Source organism: Marmota monax, unplaced genomic scaffold (genome assembly GCF_021218885.2).
Source record: "Marmota monax isolate L192 unplaced genomic scaffold, Marmota_monax_Labrador192_F-V1.1 WCK01_AAM20220418_F8-fsc00128, whole genome shotgun sequence".
NCBI classification, from domain to species: Eukaryota; Metazoa; Chordata; class Mammalia; order Rodentia; family Sciuridae; genus Marmota; species Marmota monax.
This window is the reverse complement of record NW_026693452.1, coordinates 1,130,803-1,146,557: the sequence shown is the minus strand read 5'-3', so window position 1 is coordinate 1,146,557 and position 15,755 is coordinate 1,130,803. Positions and strand designations below refer to the sequence as shown.

Genomic DNA, 15,755 nt, shown 5'->3' with positions numbered 1-15,755 from the left:
ATCTATCAAATTTAATCAGGTAGCTTAGTTCTCCCCACTTTTAGATTGAAAGACTGTGGTAATAGCAGTCTTTAAAATAGCTCTAATTAATTAGTTTATTTATTTATTTATGTTCTTTTTAGTTATATGGCTCTATTTTTTTTTTTTTTAGAAAATTGTATGTTTTCCAGAGTTTAAGAAAAAAGTTGCAAGTAATTTTATTAAAACAACAACAACAGCACTGAAAGCACAGTGGCTGCCTTTTTTATTTAAAAATATTTAATGATTAACTTCTATGCAAAGTATCATGCCTTACACCCAGGAGGGAGGTTATGCAGAACAAGAGGTTCTATTCTACTGAAGTTCATGTTCTAGGGAAAAGTGGGGGAGAAAAGGTAACCAATGACCTGTCCAGCAAGCACACACTTGGTGAATTTGAGGAAGCCTTTGGAGTGGGTGACATTCGAATATTTCCAGAGATCTTCTGGAAGCTGACAATTGGGGCTGGGGATGTGAAGTTGAAAGAGAAGCCATAGAAATTTTTGCGATTAGAGTGAAACCATCAAAGTCTAGGATATCACTGAGAAGCAGGGAGTAGTCTTGTGTGACTGGAATATAGAAGTGGTGTTTTGGACAGTCCTACTTCCTAGCTAAGTTGGTCCTGGAAGAATTGCTTATCTTTCAGTAAAGGTCTGGATGGGCATTAGAGCAAGAGAATGCCCTGACAGGGAAACGGACTTGTGGGAATCAAGTAGAATGCATATGGTAGGCCTTTTGGGGGTACAGTGGGGTCATGTACCCCCATAATTGAGCTGTACCAGATTATGAGGGAATTTTAATGCCAAAGCAAGGATTCAGTTTATTCTGCAATATAAAGGAGCCATCAAATAATGTTACTTTAAATATGGATAGTGACGTGAGAATCGGGGCCTTAGGCCAGGCTTCTTTCCATGGGAAAGCTGAATTTGAGGGATATGGAGGAGCCAAAGAATCAACCAAGCTTTTGCCAGAGGAAATAAGCTAAGTCAAGAGAGAGGGAAGGACCAGGGAGGTTAGAGTTTGTAGTAGTGCACACAGCCGAGGCAATTGAATATTTTCCTGTTTGTTTAAATAGCAATGGGAAAAATGATTCAGGGGATTCTCTAGAAGCAAGTCTATGAAGACAAAAGGCTTTTTATAGTTCTAATTTTCATTATTTATTATCACATGAGTGGGTTGTGTTGCTGACAGTGAGGCAGGCCCTCTTTGGTTCATGAGACAGCTAAAATTGCCCTTCTTTCAGAATCCATTTCTGTGATCTGTTCCTCAATGAGTGCATTTTAACCCCTCTGGTGCCAAGGCTGATGATTTAGATATATTTTATATGGTTTAAGTAGGGCAATCAGTTTATAAGACATTCTCGCTAGGTAGAGTTGACATCTCTATAATTGGATTTTCTCATCCTTGACACTTGAAATAAGAAATAAAAATCATCTTTTTTTGGATTTACATGCCAAGACACTCCCAGTAGAGTAGGCTGAGAATAAGGTAAATGCTGTTTTGGGTGCCTGGTAGTCTTTTAATTATAAAATAAGCCTTTTGATTTTAATCTTCCAAAACGTACGACACTGATCCAGGAAAACAGCCTTTTTAAAGTTCACATCCTGCTGATTCCTTCAGATGAAAAGCTTCTGCCTGTACCCCATATTTTGCAAGCTGAAAGTCAAAATATCATTACTCTTGTCTCAGTTCCCCAGTGCCTATAAAAGACCGTTCGTCTTAGAGTCGGTCCTGAGCCATGATGGAGGCCTAGAGTGAGTGAGTGGTTGGGATTGAGGAGACAGGACAGTGGATGACAAGTCACAGCCAATTGACTGAAGCCTCAGTCTAGGGGTGGGTTAAGGACTTTCTTTAAGTCACATCCCTGTCGTTTCTTCTCCTTAGACCTATCCTCATCTTGATCCACATACGCACCATGGGCATGACAAAACTTGAATACTCATAGGTTTTATTGTTTTTGTTTTATTGTGGCATCTGAAACAGCTTGTACAATGAAGACAGAAACCTGCTTCGAATTAGAGAGAAAGAGAGACGCAACCAGGAAGCTCACCAAGAGAAGGAGACATTTCCTGAAAAAATCCCCCTTTTTGGAGAACCTTACAAGGTATTTACTGTATACTAGAGTGTGAAAATCTGATTTATCATAATATTGAGCTCAGTGATGAAATGATTTAGTGTAATTGAATTCAAATAAGGTTCACAATTGTGAAAACTTCTTCTAGAGATTGTTTTTGGAACCAAATCTGAAAATTCTCTGAGTATCATTAGTTAAAACTACCAAAGTTTGTGGTTTTCTTTTGTAATGTCTTGTATAATTAGTAATATGTGTGCAGGACAGGCTTTACAATGGGAAATGAGTTAAAACTCCACATTGAATTCTGTAAGTTACACATGACATTGAGAATTTTTATCTTAATGGTATTATGTAGCAGTTTATTAAATGATTGTTCTCCTTAGACTTATTCCCTCCAGTATCTGACTGTGCTCTTTTCTTTTATTCAGACAGCAAAAGGTGATGAGCTGTCCAGTCGGATACAGAACATGTTGGGAAATTATGAAGAAGTGAAGGAGTTCCTTAGTACCAAGTCCCACCCTCAGTGCTTGGATGCTTCTGAAAATAGGTTGAGAAAACCGAGATATTCTTTATTTCCTGACAAGGGGAGCAGCATTCCGTCCAACTCCTTCCATACCAGTATCCACCACCAGCCCATTTACACTCCCGCCTCCGGACCACTTCCTGTTGGTAACATTAGCCACAATCCAAAGATAGCACAGCCAAGAATGGAACCATTGCCAAGTCTCCATGCCAAAAACTATGGCCCACCAGACAGCCAGCACCTGATCCAGGACCGTCTCGGACAGGAGGGATACAGCTCTAGTCATCACAAAAAAGGTGATCGTAGAGCTGATGGAGACCATTGTGCTTTAACAATAGACTCGGCTCCAGCAAGGGAGCTCTCTCCCTTGATTTCTTCTTTGCCTTCCCCAGTGCCCCCTTTGTCACCTATACATTCCAACCAGCAAACTCTTCCCAGGATGCAAGGAAGCAGCAAGGTTCACAGTAGTAGCAATAACAATAAAGGCTACTGCCCAACCAAGTCTCCCAAGGATCTGGCGGTGAAGGTTCATGATAATGAGACCCCTCAAGACAGTTTGGTGGCAGTTGTCAGCCATGGGGTAGCCCCTTCCCAGCCACCTTCTCAGACATTTCCACCCCCCTCCCTCCCCTCAAAAAGTGTTGCAATGCAGCAGAAGCCCACAGCTTATGTGAGGCCCATGGATGGTCAAGATCAGGCTCCAAGTGAGTCCCCTGAGCTGAAATCACTGCCGGAGGAGTACCGGCAACAGAACTTTGAAAGAACAGACTCAAAAGTGCCTGCTGAAGCCAAGCTCACCAAACTGAAGATGCCTTCGCAGACAGCTGAGGTGAGTGGAGCCTCTGATCCTGGGCAGTTCCCATTTGAACAGATTTGGGATGGAAATGTCAGGATAATAGGAATGGGGAGGTGACTCTTTCACTTTTTGGTGGGATATCCTTTGGCTTTAGGATCCTGTTAAGTCTTGAAAACCTTAGGTCTGAGATGAATTCTGTAAGTTACACATGACATTGACGATCAACTTTGAAATGTCATTTGCGGAAAAGTTTAAAGAATCTTTTTCATTAACAACTGGTAAAATATAGAGATCCTAAGAGTATAATTTATGTGTATGTCTGTATAGCCCACAACCCACTCAAAGTGGAGAACATGGGCTGGGGTTGTGGCTCAGGGGCAGAGCGCTTGCCTAGCACACATGAGGCACTGGGTTTGATCCTCAGTACCACATAAAAATAAACAAACAAATAAAGATATTGTGTCCATGTAGAATTAAGAAAGATTAAAAAAAAAAAATGGAGAACACTTTTAGTACCTGAAAGTTCTAGGAAAGTTTTGAGCTGTCTTCTTGTTTGCGAGGAACACTGTCTCCTTTTAACAATGTGGAGGAAAAAAACTTTTTGATTAATAGTTCCTCAGCCCAAGTTAATTTTTTTTTTTAGTTTAAACCATAAAAAAGCAACATCCAGATGTCAAAATGTTAAAGGGAAAGACTTTATTTTTTTTTAAAAATTAAATCATAAGGAACTTTGAAGCTAGAGTACTGTTCTAATATGTTTTATTTACCACTTATGTGTATGGTGACATCTCATTTGAGGGTGAGTCACAAATACAATAGAGAATGTTATTCAACTATGGGGTTTAAAGTAACCAAAATACTGAATTTTTAAACTAAGAAAGAAATTCCCTTTTTCTAGTGCTTTGATAAATGGCAGCATTGTGTTTGAATGAGGAGAATCAAAGCACATATCCTATCACTGAAATTTTAAAGGAGTATCAGTTACTGAAAAATTAAAATTAGTAGTGCAAAGTGAATTTTACAAGTTAACCAGTAAAGTCTGTGGTTTAGTGTTTTGTCTGTTGTATAAACATTCTATTGTGAATATCTGTCATTCAAAAATTATGTGCCACCCAGGTTTCAGTTTACATAATGACTGAAGGTTTAAAGAATGATTTGGGATTCTTCACTGGAAAGATAACTTTGATCTTCAAGGAGGAGAATCTGCTCCTTTGTAGTGTCAGTTTTTAGTTTAGAAGAGGGATGCTGGGGTTCTGTCCTCAGTTGGTTCTTGAGCAGTGAGCATTCCCCGATGTCTTCAGAATGTGGCCTTTGTTTGGGGGTTGAGGAAAAATGGGAAAGGAAGAGTAAAGCAAATAGATCTCTGACTCCATCTTACAAAGAGTCCGTGCAGTGAACCATTTATTGAATATTTTGTGCTGCAATGAAGGCAAAATAAAGCAAGATCCTCCCTCCTGAAGATGGTCTGTCAGTCCATCTTATAATTCAGACAGTGAAAAACTTTATGGGGGTTTCTTTGGTTTATGTATCAAGTAAGGTCTGCTGTAACTTCCTAAATAAACAAAAACAGAAAAGCATCTAAAGGGACAATTCAACATTTTTTTCTTAAACTACTAAACAACTAAAAAAATTTCTTCAAAATAATTTTAGGATGCATTAGTAGTATTGGCATAGTCTACCAAATGTTCAACCGTATGCTGAAGTGGAAAGCTAAAGAAGTATCCGTCCTGCCCCTGGAAAGCTGACATTCTAGTGTGGTCATCAGCCTGTATTCACTCTTGAAACAATGAGAGAACAATTGAGTACACACTGCCTGGGGTTGGGTGTACAGTGAACCTGTGGAAATTCAGCCAATAGGTTTCCCAGTAGACGCTTCAGGGAGAGCATCTTGGTTAACTTTCTTGGGGGCAGAGGTGGGATAGAGAAGCTGAGTCAAGGTTTCTCCCAAGTCTTAAAGACTTTCCTGTTTAATATAAATTTTAGGTGTAGGACTATGTTCTATGGTCCTTGCACATTTTCTGAGGAGTGAATATTTGAAATGCAGGAAATACTTCATAAATTTGGTGACTGGAGAATGGGATTTTCTTGGCACAGATGCATCTCCTTTTAACAATTGAGTAGATGTAAACTTGTCATTTGCAGTCAGTGTTTCTTGTAATGTGACGGCTCCCTCTGGTCCCTGCCAGTGCCCTCATGCTAGTGGCAGCTGTACTGCCAACTGCCTGGGACCCCTGTGGTACTGCTGGTGAGCAGGAGGATGAAACTGGGGGATCAGCAGATGGAGGGGTCTGGGGAGAATTAGGAGCCAGGAGCTTGGAATGAACGAGGAGTAAATCTGGGAAGCAGCGATGGGTGCTCTCTGGCTAGGTTTTTTTCTCTTTCTTTTTTAAATGTTTTTTTCTATCTAGGTTTTGGATTTGCTTTAGTTCTTTTAACAAAGCTCTCACATCTCACAGATTTCCCATTAATTTTCTGTTTACACACAATAAAATGTGTATGTTATTTTTTTTTAATATAGATGAAACTGAAAATCTCAAATTTTCATATTCTGGTAAACCCAAGGAAAGCATAGGGCTGGGGGACTAAGAAAAGCAGTGAATTAACCCAAAGCAGGTAAACTTTGCATATAGAACCAGAATACTATCAGTGTGTCCTGGGTTATTTTGGATTTGGGGCAATGTGGTAGACAGTGAGGGGCAGAATAGGAAGATGGCTGTTGGCTGAGCTCAGAGAAGGGGCATAGAGGGAGATAGCTAAGTAGTTGTCACTTATTTGCTTAATTGATTCTAAGGCCAGCCAGGAGATTTTCGCTTTCCTCGCTCTGAGTGTGAGGGTGGTTGGATTTTGTGGTTTATTTCATTGTCTCCCCCTTCCCCCTGTCCTCATGACAGAGTATTTTTTAAACGAACCCAGGTAGGAAAGTATCACTTTGTCTTTCTAGAGTTCCTTCATTCTCAGGGCCCATACATGTGGATTCCTTACCCTACCTTCTGTCCTTTTACCTCACAGGAAGTACTTGTTTTTTATATATATATAAATATATATATATATATATATATATATATTTTTTTTTTTGGTGATCTTAAAAAATGATATTCTTTTCAGGGTAAGTCATTCTCACAGTTAAAACTTAGTCTTTCCTAAAGTCCTAGAGGAAAAAAATTACCCAAAAGTCAATATTCTGACCAAATAGAGGCCTGAATCACAAAACTCCACCCTTAGTTTTCTCTGGGTGTGTCAGTTTGTGTCAACTGGAAGACTAGAGTTGTGAGCAGTGATCTTGCTCAGAGCCGGGGAGGACTCTAGGATCTCATGCAGGTATTTTCCAGCTGTACAGTTGCCACATCAGAGATGGAATTGCCCAATGGGAAGGTTGAGATCATTTTTCATTCCTTTTCTCTGCTTAGAGATAACAAACGAAAGAGAAAAGCCATTGCCTCCCTGGATAGTTATTCAGGAGCATGGGACTCAAGGTTGTGAGGTAAGGTGGTAGAGTTAGAGGGAAGGAGGTGTGCCTAGACATAGGTTTTAGAATGCAGGATTGTGTAATAGCCTTTTTTATTTTTATTTTTGAAGTCATTGTTTTATTTTATTTTAAATTTTATTTTATTTTTTACACAAATGGAGCACAACTTTTCATTTCTTGGTTGTACATGATGTAGGGTCACACCATTTGTGCAGTCATACCCGTACATAGGGTAATAATGTCCGTCTCATTCCACCATCTCCCCCTTCTCCACACCCCTTTCCCTCCCCTCCCTCCCCTCTGCCCAATCCAGAGTTCCTCCATTCTTTTCTTGTGTACCCACACACCCTGCCCCACCCCATTAGGGATCAGCATCTACTTATCAGAGAAAACTTTTGCCTTTGGTTTTGGGGGAATTGACTTACTTCACTTAGCTTGGTATTCTCCAGCTCCATCAATTTACCTGTAAATGCCATAATTTATTCTTCTTTAAGGCTGAGTAATAATCCATTGTGTTATATACCACAGTTTCTTTCTTTATCCTTTCATCTGTTGAAGTGCATCTACGTTGGTTCCATAGTTTAACTATTGTGAATTGAGCTGCTATAAACATTGAGGTGGTTGCATCACTGTAGGGTGCTGAATTTAAGTACTTTGGGTATAGACTGAGGAGTGGGATAGCTGAGTCAAATGGTGGTTTCATTACAAGTTTTCTAAGGAATCTCCATATTGCTTTCCAAAGTGGTTGCACTGTTTTGCAATCCCACCAGCAGTGAATCAGTGTACCTTTTCCCCCACATCCTTGCCAGCACTTGTTGTTGTGTAATAGGCTTTTATTTAAAAAGAGAAATGGCATAAGCAGAGTCTACAAATTCCATACTGAATTTAGGTTATTAGCATTTTAAAGGTAAACACACAGCCCTTTCATTTCACAAATAAGGTCTAAGAGCATGAAGTCACTTCATTTTGCTAAAAATTATAGTTAGTATTAGGGATAAAGGTAGAAATACCAGTTCTTTGGTCTTTCTACTTATATGACTTGCCTGGTGGTAGCACTGGCTGAAGTGATGGTGGTAAGATGTGGGTTTGGTTTTTTTCTTTTGAACTTGGACTGAACTCAGAGCTTCATGCATGTTAGGTGAGTGCTCTACTATTGAGCCACACCCCTGGCCCCAGTGTGTGTATTCTTGACCAGAAGAGCTGGACTTTGTCTTCTGAATCTGTAGCAGAGCCTTGGGGAAATAGTAAGTTTCATTTCTTATTTGTGTTTATTGACTTAGGGTTTTTATTCTTCCTTATTTTATGTTTTTTTTTCTTTTTTTAAAATCCATGTAACATATTGGAATTAACTCCCATTATGTGCCAGGCACAGGGATATAGGCCCTGGGGATGTAGCTGAGATCAAGCTAGACATGCCCCTATCTTGTAGACCTTTTGTTTTATGGAGGACATTGATGATTAATTCACACATGAGCAGTAGTCTTTTGACAAGAAAGTTGCAAGAAGTAAGGAGAAGGGCAAGGAGAGTGAAAAGAACCAGAGGAGGCCAGTTTAAAAAGGGTGGCCAGTAAAGGCCCCTCTGAGGGGACAACATTCGCAAAGACATACAGGATGAACCTGAGTCAACCATGCAGAACTGGAAGAGGCATTTCATTTCGGGTCAAGAAACAAGTGCAAAGGCCTGAATCTGGAAAGAAGAATGGCTTTGTTAAAAAGAGAAACAAGGTGAGTGTGGCTGTAAGACTGGGAGGAGGAAAAGGATATAAAAATGGAGGCCCTTGGCAGGAGAGACCATGCAAGGCCTCATAGGTCATGGTAAGGCATTTGTATATGATCCAAGTGGGAATGGAGACTCATGGAGGATTTTGAGCAGGGGAGTGACATATTTGCTATCTTTCTAGAAAGTGATCTCTCTGGCGTCTGGGTGGGGAGTAGATTAGAAGAGTAAGGGAGGAATTAGGTATCCCAGTTAGGAGGTTGAGAAATGAGTGGCTTGGAGCAGGGTGGTTGCAGTGGACAAGGAGGAAGTGGACACACTGGATACATTTGTCAGGAAACTAGTAAGGTTTTGTGATTGATTGGAGGTGGGAGTAGCCTGAAGTGAGAGGAAATGAAGACTGGTGACACTTTTATGAGCCACCAGCCTAACACTCTGAATTAACTCATGGTGGAAAACAGTGACAGTGATTCGCTTTGCATTCTCATGTGCAGGCATTCTTTCCTACTTGCGTATTTAGCTCTTCAATTTTTGAACTTCAGAGAGACTTCCCTATTATGAAAACGATTTAAAGGTGGTTTCCTTTTGGGAATGCATGTCCCTGCTATATACTGCCTATCCTACTGGTTTCCCACTCAGAATAGAGTTAAGCAGCTCATCTTTTGCATGCATATCAACATTGCAGCAGCTTTTAAGTACAACATGTTGAGCCTCTGCTGTATGCCAGTCCCAGTACTGCCAATGGGGTTATAGTAGTGAGCACATCCAGATGGTCCTCCTGGACCTTAATTCTCCAGTTAATTCTGATGTTCTTCAAATGGCCACTCTGATCATTTTGTATATGCAGATATCCTAAAATCAAAACAAACAAAAAACAATAACAAACATAAGTATCTGAAACAGGACTGGTCCTAAGCATTTTGTATAAGGGATCCTGAACCTATATAGCAAATCTAGATTTGATTCCATGAGCTAGAGCTAGTGAGCTTGATCAGACCCACATGACCTAAATGTTTACCTTAGGAAATGGAGGACAAAGCAGGAAGCTTATCCCTGCGCAGTATTTCCTGGGGTTGTTGTATGCTGGAGCATAAGACATCCACACCATGTTCAGGAGAGAACCAAGATGATTCACCAAGTATCTACATATAGAAGTTAAAAGATAGTAGTAAGTAATAGACTTTTTGAGCACAAACTACCAGCAGGTATCCTGAAAGCTGAATTGGGCCAGAGGGCTGTTTTGTTTTGCCTGTAGTATGTGTGTGTGTGTGTCTATGTCTATCTGTCTATCTGTCTAATCAACCCTAGCCCCCCCCCCCCACCCTAAGCCAGTGTTTACAAACTAAAGAACCGAAGTGACAAATCAGATTTTTAGTTACCTCCCCCCACACCCAAATGTTAGTGCTGAGTAGAGGCTTCCACTTTTAATTTCTAGAACCTGGCAAGTTTTTGAAAAACACTTTTAAACTCTGAAGGAAACATTTTAAGTAATGTAGGAAAATATTTCAGAAAATCTCTAAATTGCTTCAAATGAGTACAAAGAATAGAATTGCTTGTAGTGTAGTAGCCCATGAGGAAAGCATAAAATTGAAACTGGAAGATCTTTTTGGGTAGTATTAATTGGAATTGTTTTCTACTTTCTGTTCCTTCTCGAAAATGCCAGAAGTACATTTGGTACCAGGATAAGAAATTCCTGTTCCTCCTTGTTGTTTTCACACTTGAGATGTTTGTGGATGGATATTGGATCTCCCCTGGGTCTCTCAAGAACAGACTCTGCCAAGACAGAGACGTGCAACTCCTTGGACTCTGCCTGGACTGCACGCTCTCCCAGGCTCTCCCAGAGCCACCCAGTCATTTTAGCTCTTCCCTAGGTTGTGTTTTATTTTGAGCCAGCTGATAGTCTTCAGAAACAGAAAAGAAGATATTCTAAGGGGAATGCTGTTGATGATTGAGTTAGTGGTTTGACTTCGGCTGTTTGGTGGGGTGTCCAGTACTCATGAGGCATTTGAACAGAATTCCTCCTGAGAGAGGATCCTAGTTCATGTTATCATAACAAGCTTATTTTTTGGCCTTGTATTTCTCCTCTTCAGTTGCCAAAAGCTACAGTATTTGAAAATCATTATTTTCCAAGGGTAATTTTGCTGCATGTTCACATTTTCCAAGAACTCTTTAAGCAGATATTTTTATCCTAATTTTTTTCTTTTCTTTAATTGTTGAAATCACAGATTGGCAGTTTTTTCCCCCATAGAAATTCAGGTACACACACCATTAGTTTTCTCTTGAACTTCATTTCATTCCCGTTTAAGCTTGGCCTACTTTCTGCATTTTTCCCCCAGCCCCGTGGTAATTTGTCAAGCCCACTCTAATCTCCTTAATCCCTTTGGCTGAAGGGTTTTGAGGCTTAATGGTTTAATCTAGGGTGCCTCAGTATTTAAGTAATTAGAGGTCCTATTTCTAGCTCTATCCTTCAGATAAATCACCTTTTTTTTATTCCAATTTGCAAATAATAGAATTCTAAGAAATTAGAAGAATTTGAACTTTGAATTGAATTGCATGCATTTAGAAAGGATCGTATCCTATGATGTTTATTTCTTGCAGTCATCTACAGCTTCAAGCTTTATGGATTCTCTTTTTCCTTGGAGCTCAATCTTTAAATTGTTTTGTAAAATTATTACTTTATGCATATTTATAGGGTACAGTGTGATCATTTAAACATGTATACAGTATGTAATAATCAAATTGGGTTAGTTAGCATTTCCATCTCTAAACATTTAAAATTTTTTTATTAACATGATTTTACATATTAATGAGGTTAATACATGTATGTAAACAGCATGTACTGATCAAATCAAAGCAAATAACATTTCCATTATTTGTGTTTGGAGTTTCTCACGAGAGCTCAATATTTATTTATACATACATACACACATACTGAGGATTGAACCCAGGGGTGCTTTACCACTGAATGACATCCTCAGCTCTTCTTTTATGAGACAGTTTCTTGCTAAGTTGCTGAGACTTGTCTCAAACTTGTGATCTTCCTGCCTCATCCTCCTGAGTCTTTAGGATTATAGGCTTTTGCCCCTGTGCCTGGTTTGGGGCTCAATTTTTAAAAATACCTCAGAGCAAATATTTGCTATTGCAATTTAGAAGTGTTGTTTTTTTTTTTTTTTAAATAAAATTCTATGGTATACTTAGAATTTTTTTTTGATGCTTCCAGCATTTTTTCATGCTTGAGAGCATGTGAATTTTTGAAAGAGTTCTTTTGCCTTTCATCAAATAATGTGGACATTCTTACAAAATGTTACAAAAATTGGTTCAGGTGAGGAACAATTTGGTTATAGAAGAATTCACATTTTAGCATTCTATGTTTCTGCCTTTTCAATCAACCAATATTCGAACCCCAGTAGGCATAAAGGGAGCTTCCAGGAGATACATGCACAATAAATTTATTATGACACAGCATTAAAAATGCAAAGTGTAGTGAGTATGCAAAGGTAGTTTGGAACTGTTAATACTAGCCCTATAATGCTGGCCCTGTCCCACCCCCGCCACTTTTGCTTTATGATGGGAACTGTTCTGAATGCTGTGTATGGACTCACTTTATCCTCACAGTGATCCATGTGGTAGATGCTCTCTCTATCCTGTTTTATTGAGATGCTTACAGAGGCACAGGGATTCATTTGTCCAAGCTTCCAGATGCTTCAATGGGAAATCTGGAATCCATTCCCAAGTAATCTGGTTCCATAGTTCACACCCTTAGATGCAGTACCTACATTATGGTACCTTTGAGAAGTAGAAGCTGTACTTTTTTTTTTCCTTGTTTTTTTTTTTTTTTCCCCCCCAGAGTTAACTTTTGAAGCACTTTCATATTGGTGAAAATACTTTTCAGGCTAAAGGTTTAGGGAGAAAAAAAGACAGAAGCAAGTCAGGAAGAGGAGTCTACTAGAAGGAGTGGGGCTGATGGTTCCAGGAGGCTGGGGTACAGGCAAAACTGAGTCATGGGGATATAAGCCTGCAGGGAGCCAGTTTCAAAGTTATTTGGTTGCATGTTGAGTAATTCAGACAAGAACAACAGATCATTAATGGGAAGGAGGAATTACTTCGGCTTCATGGCAGACAGCATAGCCTGGGGTTACAATTCTGTGAGAAGGGGGCAAGAAACAGCCTCTCCATGTCTCAGTTTATTCATCTGTGAGCAGTTCTGTTAGACTGAGGTAATCCACAGACAGTGCTTAGAACTCCACGTAGGCAGAGTGCAGGAGGGGTACTGGGACTGATTAGAATTGAACTTTGAACTGAGCTATAAGAAAAAGAGAATTTGGACAGAGGGTTATCAAGATGAAGAATTTGTGATGTTGGAGAGATGGGAAGACTGAGCATATTGCTAATTTTAGTATTGGAGTATGTTTTAGAAATATAGTGGGATTAGCTCAAGAGGACCATAAATTCCCACTTAAGATTTGTACATGAAAAAAGGCCCCCCCCCAAATTTTATTTAAAAAAAAATGTAAAGTTTTTTTCCCTCTTTACACATTTTTTATTGGTACATTGTATTTGTGCATAATGATGGGGATTTTATTGCATATTTACACATACACATAACATAACAATATAATTGAGCCAACACTTCCTATTCCCCCAGATTTTAAGGCATCAAAAGTGAACAAGAAGCCCAGGAAAAGAAAGCATTTGATTTGGGGTTACCGGGCATTCCCTTCCCCTGCTGTCTCCTGTCCTAGGGCCAGACAGACTCCTTCCTGAAGAAGCATTCCCATGTCTTGGTAGTCTCTGGGGTAAATGTTTCACTTTATAAAAACTATGCATTCTGAAATATTTTACTGCCTCTTTTAACTTCCAAAACACCGGCTTATTTGTTTCCTTCTCAATTGTCACAGCAACCCTGTGAGTTGGGCAGGGCAGTTGCATGAATCACCATTTTACATGCCATGGAACTAAGTCTCTAAGGAGTTTAATGATTTAAGATAGTAAGTGGCAAAATGGAGCAAGAAACCCAGACCTCTGGCTCCTAGTCATCATGCTCCATCTATCACAAAACATGTTTCTGTGGAGTGTGACGATTCATGAAAAACTTGCCTTTAGAGCGTTGAGAGTTCTCTGATTTTCTGTGTGGCTCTGTGGTCGTGTTGACACCCGGTGAATAATACAAATATGGGATTCAATGGATGATTCAAATGAAAGGATGATTAAAACTAAGTTTTGGTGTTGGTGGTTCTGTGTCTTCCACTGAAGCCTTTAAACGTTGCTTTCTACCTTTCAGAGGTGATAGCCATCAGGTTTAGATTCTTTCAGTTCTTTCTACCTATAGTGACTCAAAACCAGACCTACGACTAAACTCACCATTTACCTTTTCCCTTTGATCTCACAGAAGGGGGTGTTCTTCCCTGCTTCCAACTACGCCCCCACTCACCACCTCTTTTGGTTACCTTTGCCCGTTGCTCATCATCTGTGGTTACTTTTAGGCCTTTCCCAGCGTACAGAGCAAAACAAACCCTTCTCCACTCCCCTGTCCTGCTCTCATCACTACTTTTTGTTCCTTCACTGCTAGGGCTCTGGAGACAGAAGTAGGTAAACACTCGCAATCACTTCCTCTCTCAATTCTGTCTTGTGCTCTCCACAGTCTCTGCTGGAAAGAGCCACCAGCAGCCTCCTGATGGATGAATTTAAGAACCTCCCTAGGCCTTATCCTGCTTGACATCTCTGTGGCATCTGACACTGGTCACCACCATCACCTGAAGCACTCCTTTGTTGCCACTTCTCCCCCAGCTCCTCTTACAAGCCTTGATCTCCCCGGGTGGGGGTGGGGAACCTTCTCCCCCCCTCCCCCAGGGCTCTGCCCTCAGCACCCTCTCTGACTCTGTAGCCTTTCCCCATGACCTCTCTTCTGTGTTAAAGTTTGCACTGCTGAAATACAGAGGGCCAACCAAAGGCTTTTTCCTAACCCGAAGTGCTAAGAAGTCCCTTGAGCTCTAGATCCTTTTGCTCATCTGACCCTGGGACTTCACTCAGAGTTTGCACTGGCATCTCAGGTTCATCCAGTCTAACATGGATTCATTTCATTGTATTTCCCTTTCTCTGTACCTCTTTACACATTCAAAATGTTCTGCTTCGTTTTGATCATCAGTCTCAATTTCTGTTACCTACTTCATACATTTGGCAACTGAAGTCCATCTGGAACTTCAGTTCCGTAGAGCGCATCCCCTTTTCTTTCTCCCTCACTGTCCCATCTTTAGTTCAGATTTTTATCATTTTCTTGAACTTCCTTCTAACCTGTCTCTCTGCTTCTTTCCATCTTTTCAAAACTGCTACACTAGCTGGGAGCAATAGCATAGTAATCCCATATCCTTGGGAGGCTAAGGTAGGAGGACCACAAGTTGGAGGCCACCCTGGGCAACTCAGCTAGACCTTTCTCAAAATAAAAAAAAGTAAAAAGGACTGGGACTGTGGTAAAGTGCCTCTGGGTTCAATCCCCAGTAACCCTCACCCTCACCTCTGCTAAGACAAAAAATAGCCATACTGTTCTACACAATGGTGATTGAAGATTGATCAGTTTATCTTAAGATCTTTTAGCACACCTCTCTTGCCTGCAGGATAATAATCCAAATATCTTCATTTGACTCACCTACTCTTTTTGTTTGTTTGTTTGTTTGTTTTTTAGAAATGGAGTCTTTGGGCTAGAGATACAGTTTAGTAGTAGAGCACTTGCCTAGCATGAAGGAGGTCCTGGGTTCAATCCCCAGCACTGGGTGGGGTGAGGTGGGGCATATAAAGACAGGGTCTCACTGTATTGTCTAGGCTAGTCTCAAACTCCCTGGTCAAATGGGCTTCCTGTCTCAACCTCCCAAGTAGCTGGGATTACAGGTTTGTACCACCATTCCTGGCTCCGTTTGCCTTCCTAATGGCACTTGCCCTTGTCTCTCCTGTCTTCTTGTAGCCCTTCTACTCATACTGCCTTGTTCCCTGGCAGCCTGTTAGGCCATTAGAGCTGGCTTTCTCCTTTGTGCTCTGCTTCTTGGTCCTCTAGCATCAGCTCTTCTTCCTGTGATGTACTCTGTCTGTGTTTTTCTCCACATGGGAAACATTTTGATGGCAGAAGTCAGTTGTCTGTCCTTCATGTTTAGCACAAATAAGGCCTGAGGC

The 15,755-nt window shown here is 40.4% G+C and overlaps 1 protein-coding gene across 5 annotated transcripts in view; it reads left to right on the top strand.

Moving 5' to 3' along the window:
• Nucleotides 1–15,755, top strand: part of Aff1 (ALF transcription elongation factor 1) — a 187,595-nt gene that overhangs the window by 95,096 nt on the left and 76,744 nt on the right. For all 5 annotated transcript variants that reach the window (XM_046457604.2, XM_046457603.2, XM_058583403.1 and 2 more), the window contains 2 exons: nucleotides 2,002–2,122; nucleotides 2,521–3,444. In XM_046457604.2, the coding sequence (XP_046313560.1) occupies nucleotides 2,002–2,122; nucleotides 2,521–3,444 (1,045 nt within the window). The remainder of the gene's footprint in view (nucleotides 1–2,001; nucleotides 2,123–2,520; nucleotides 3,445–15,755) is intronic.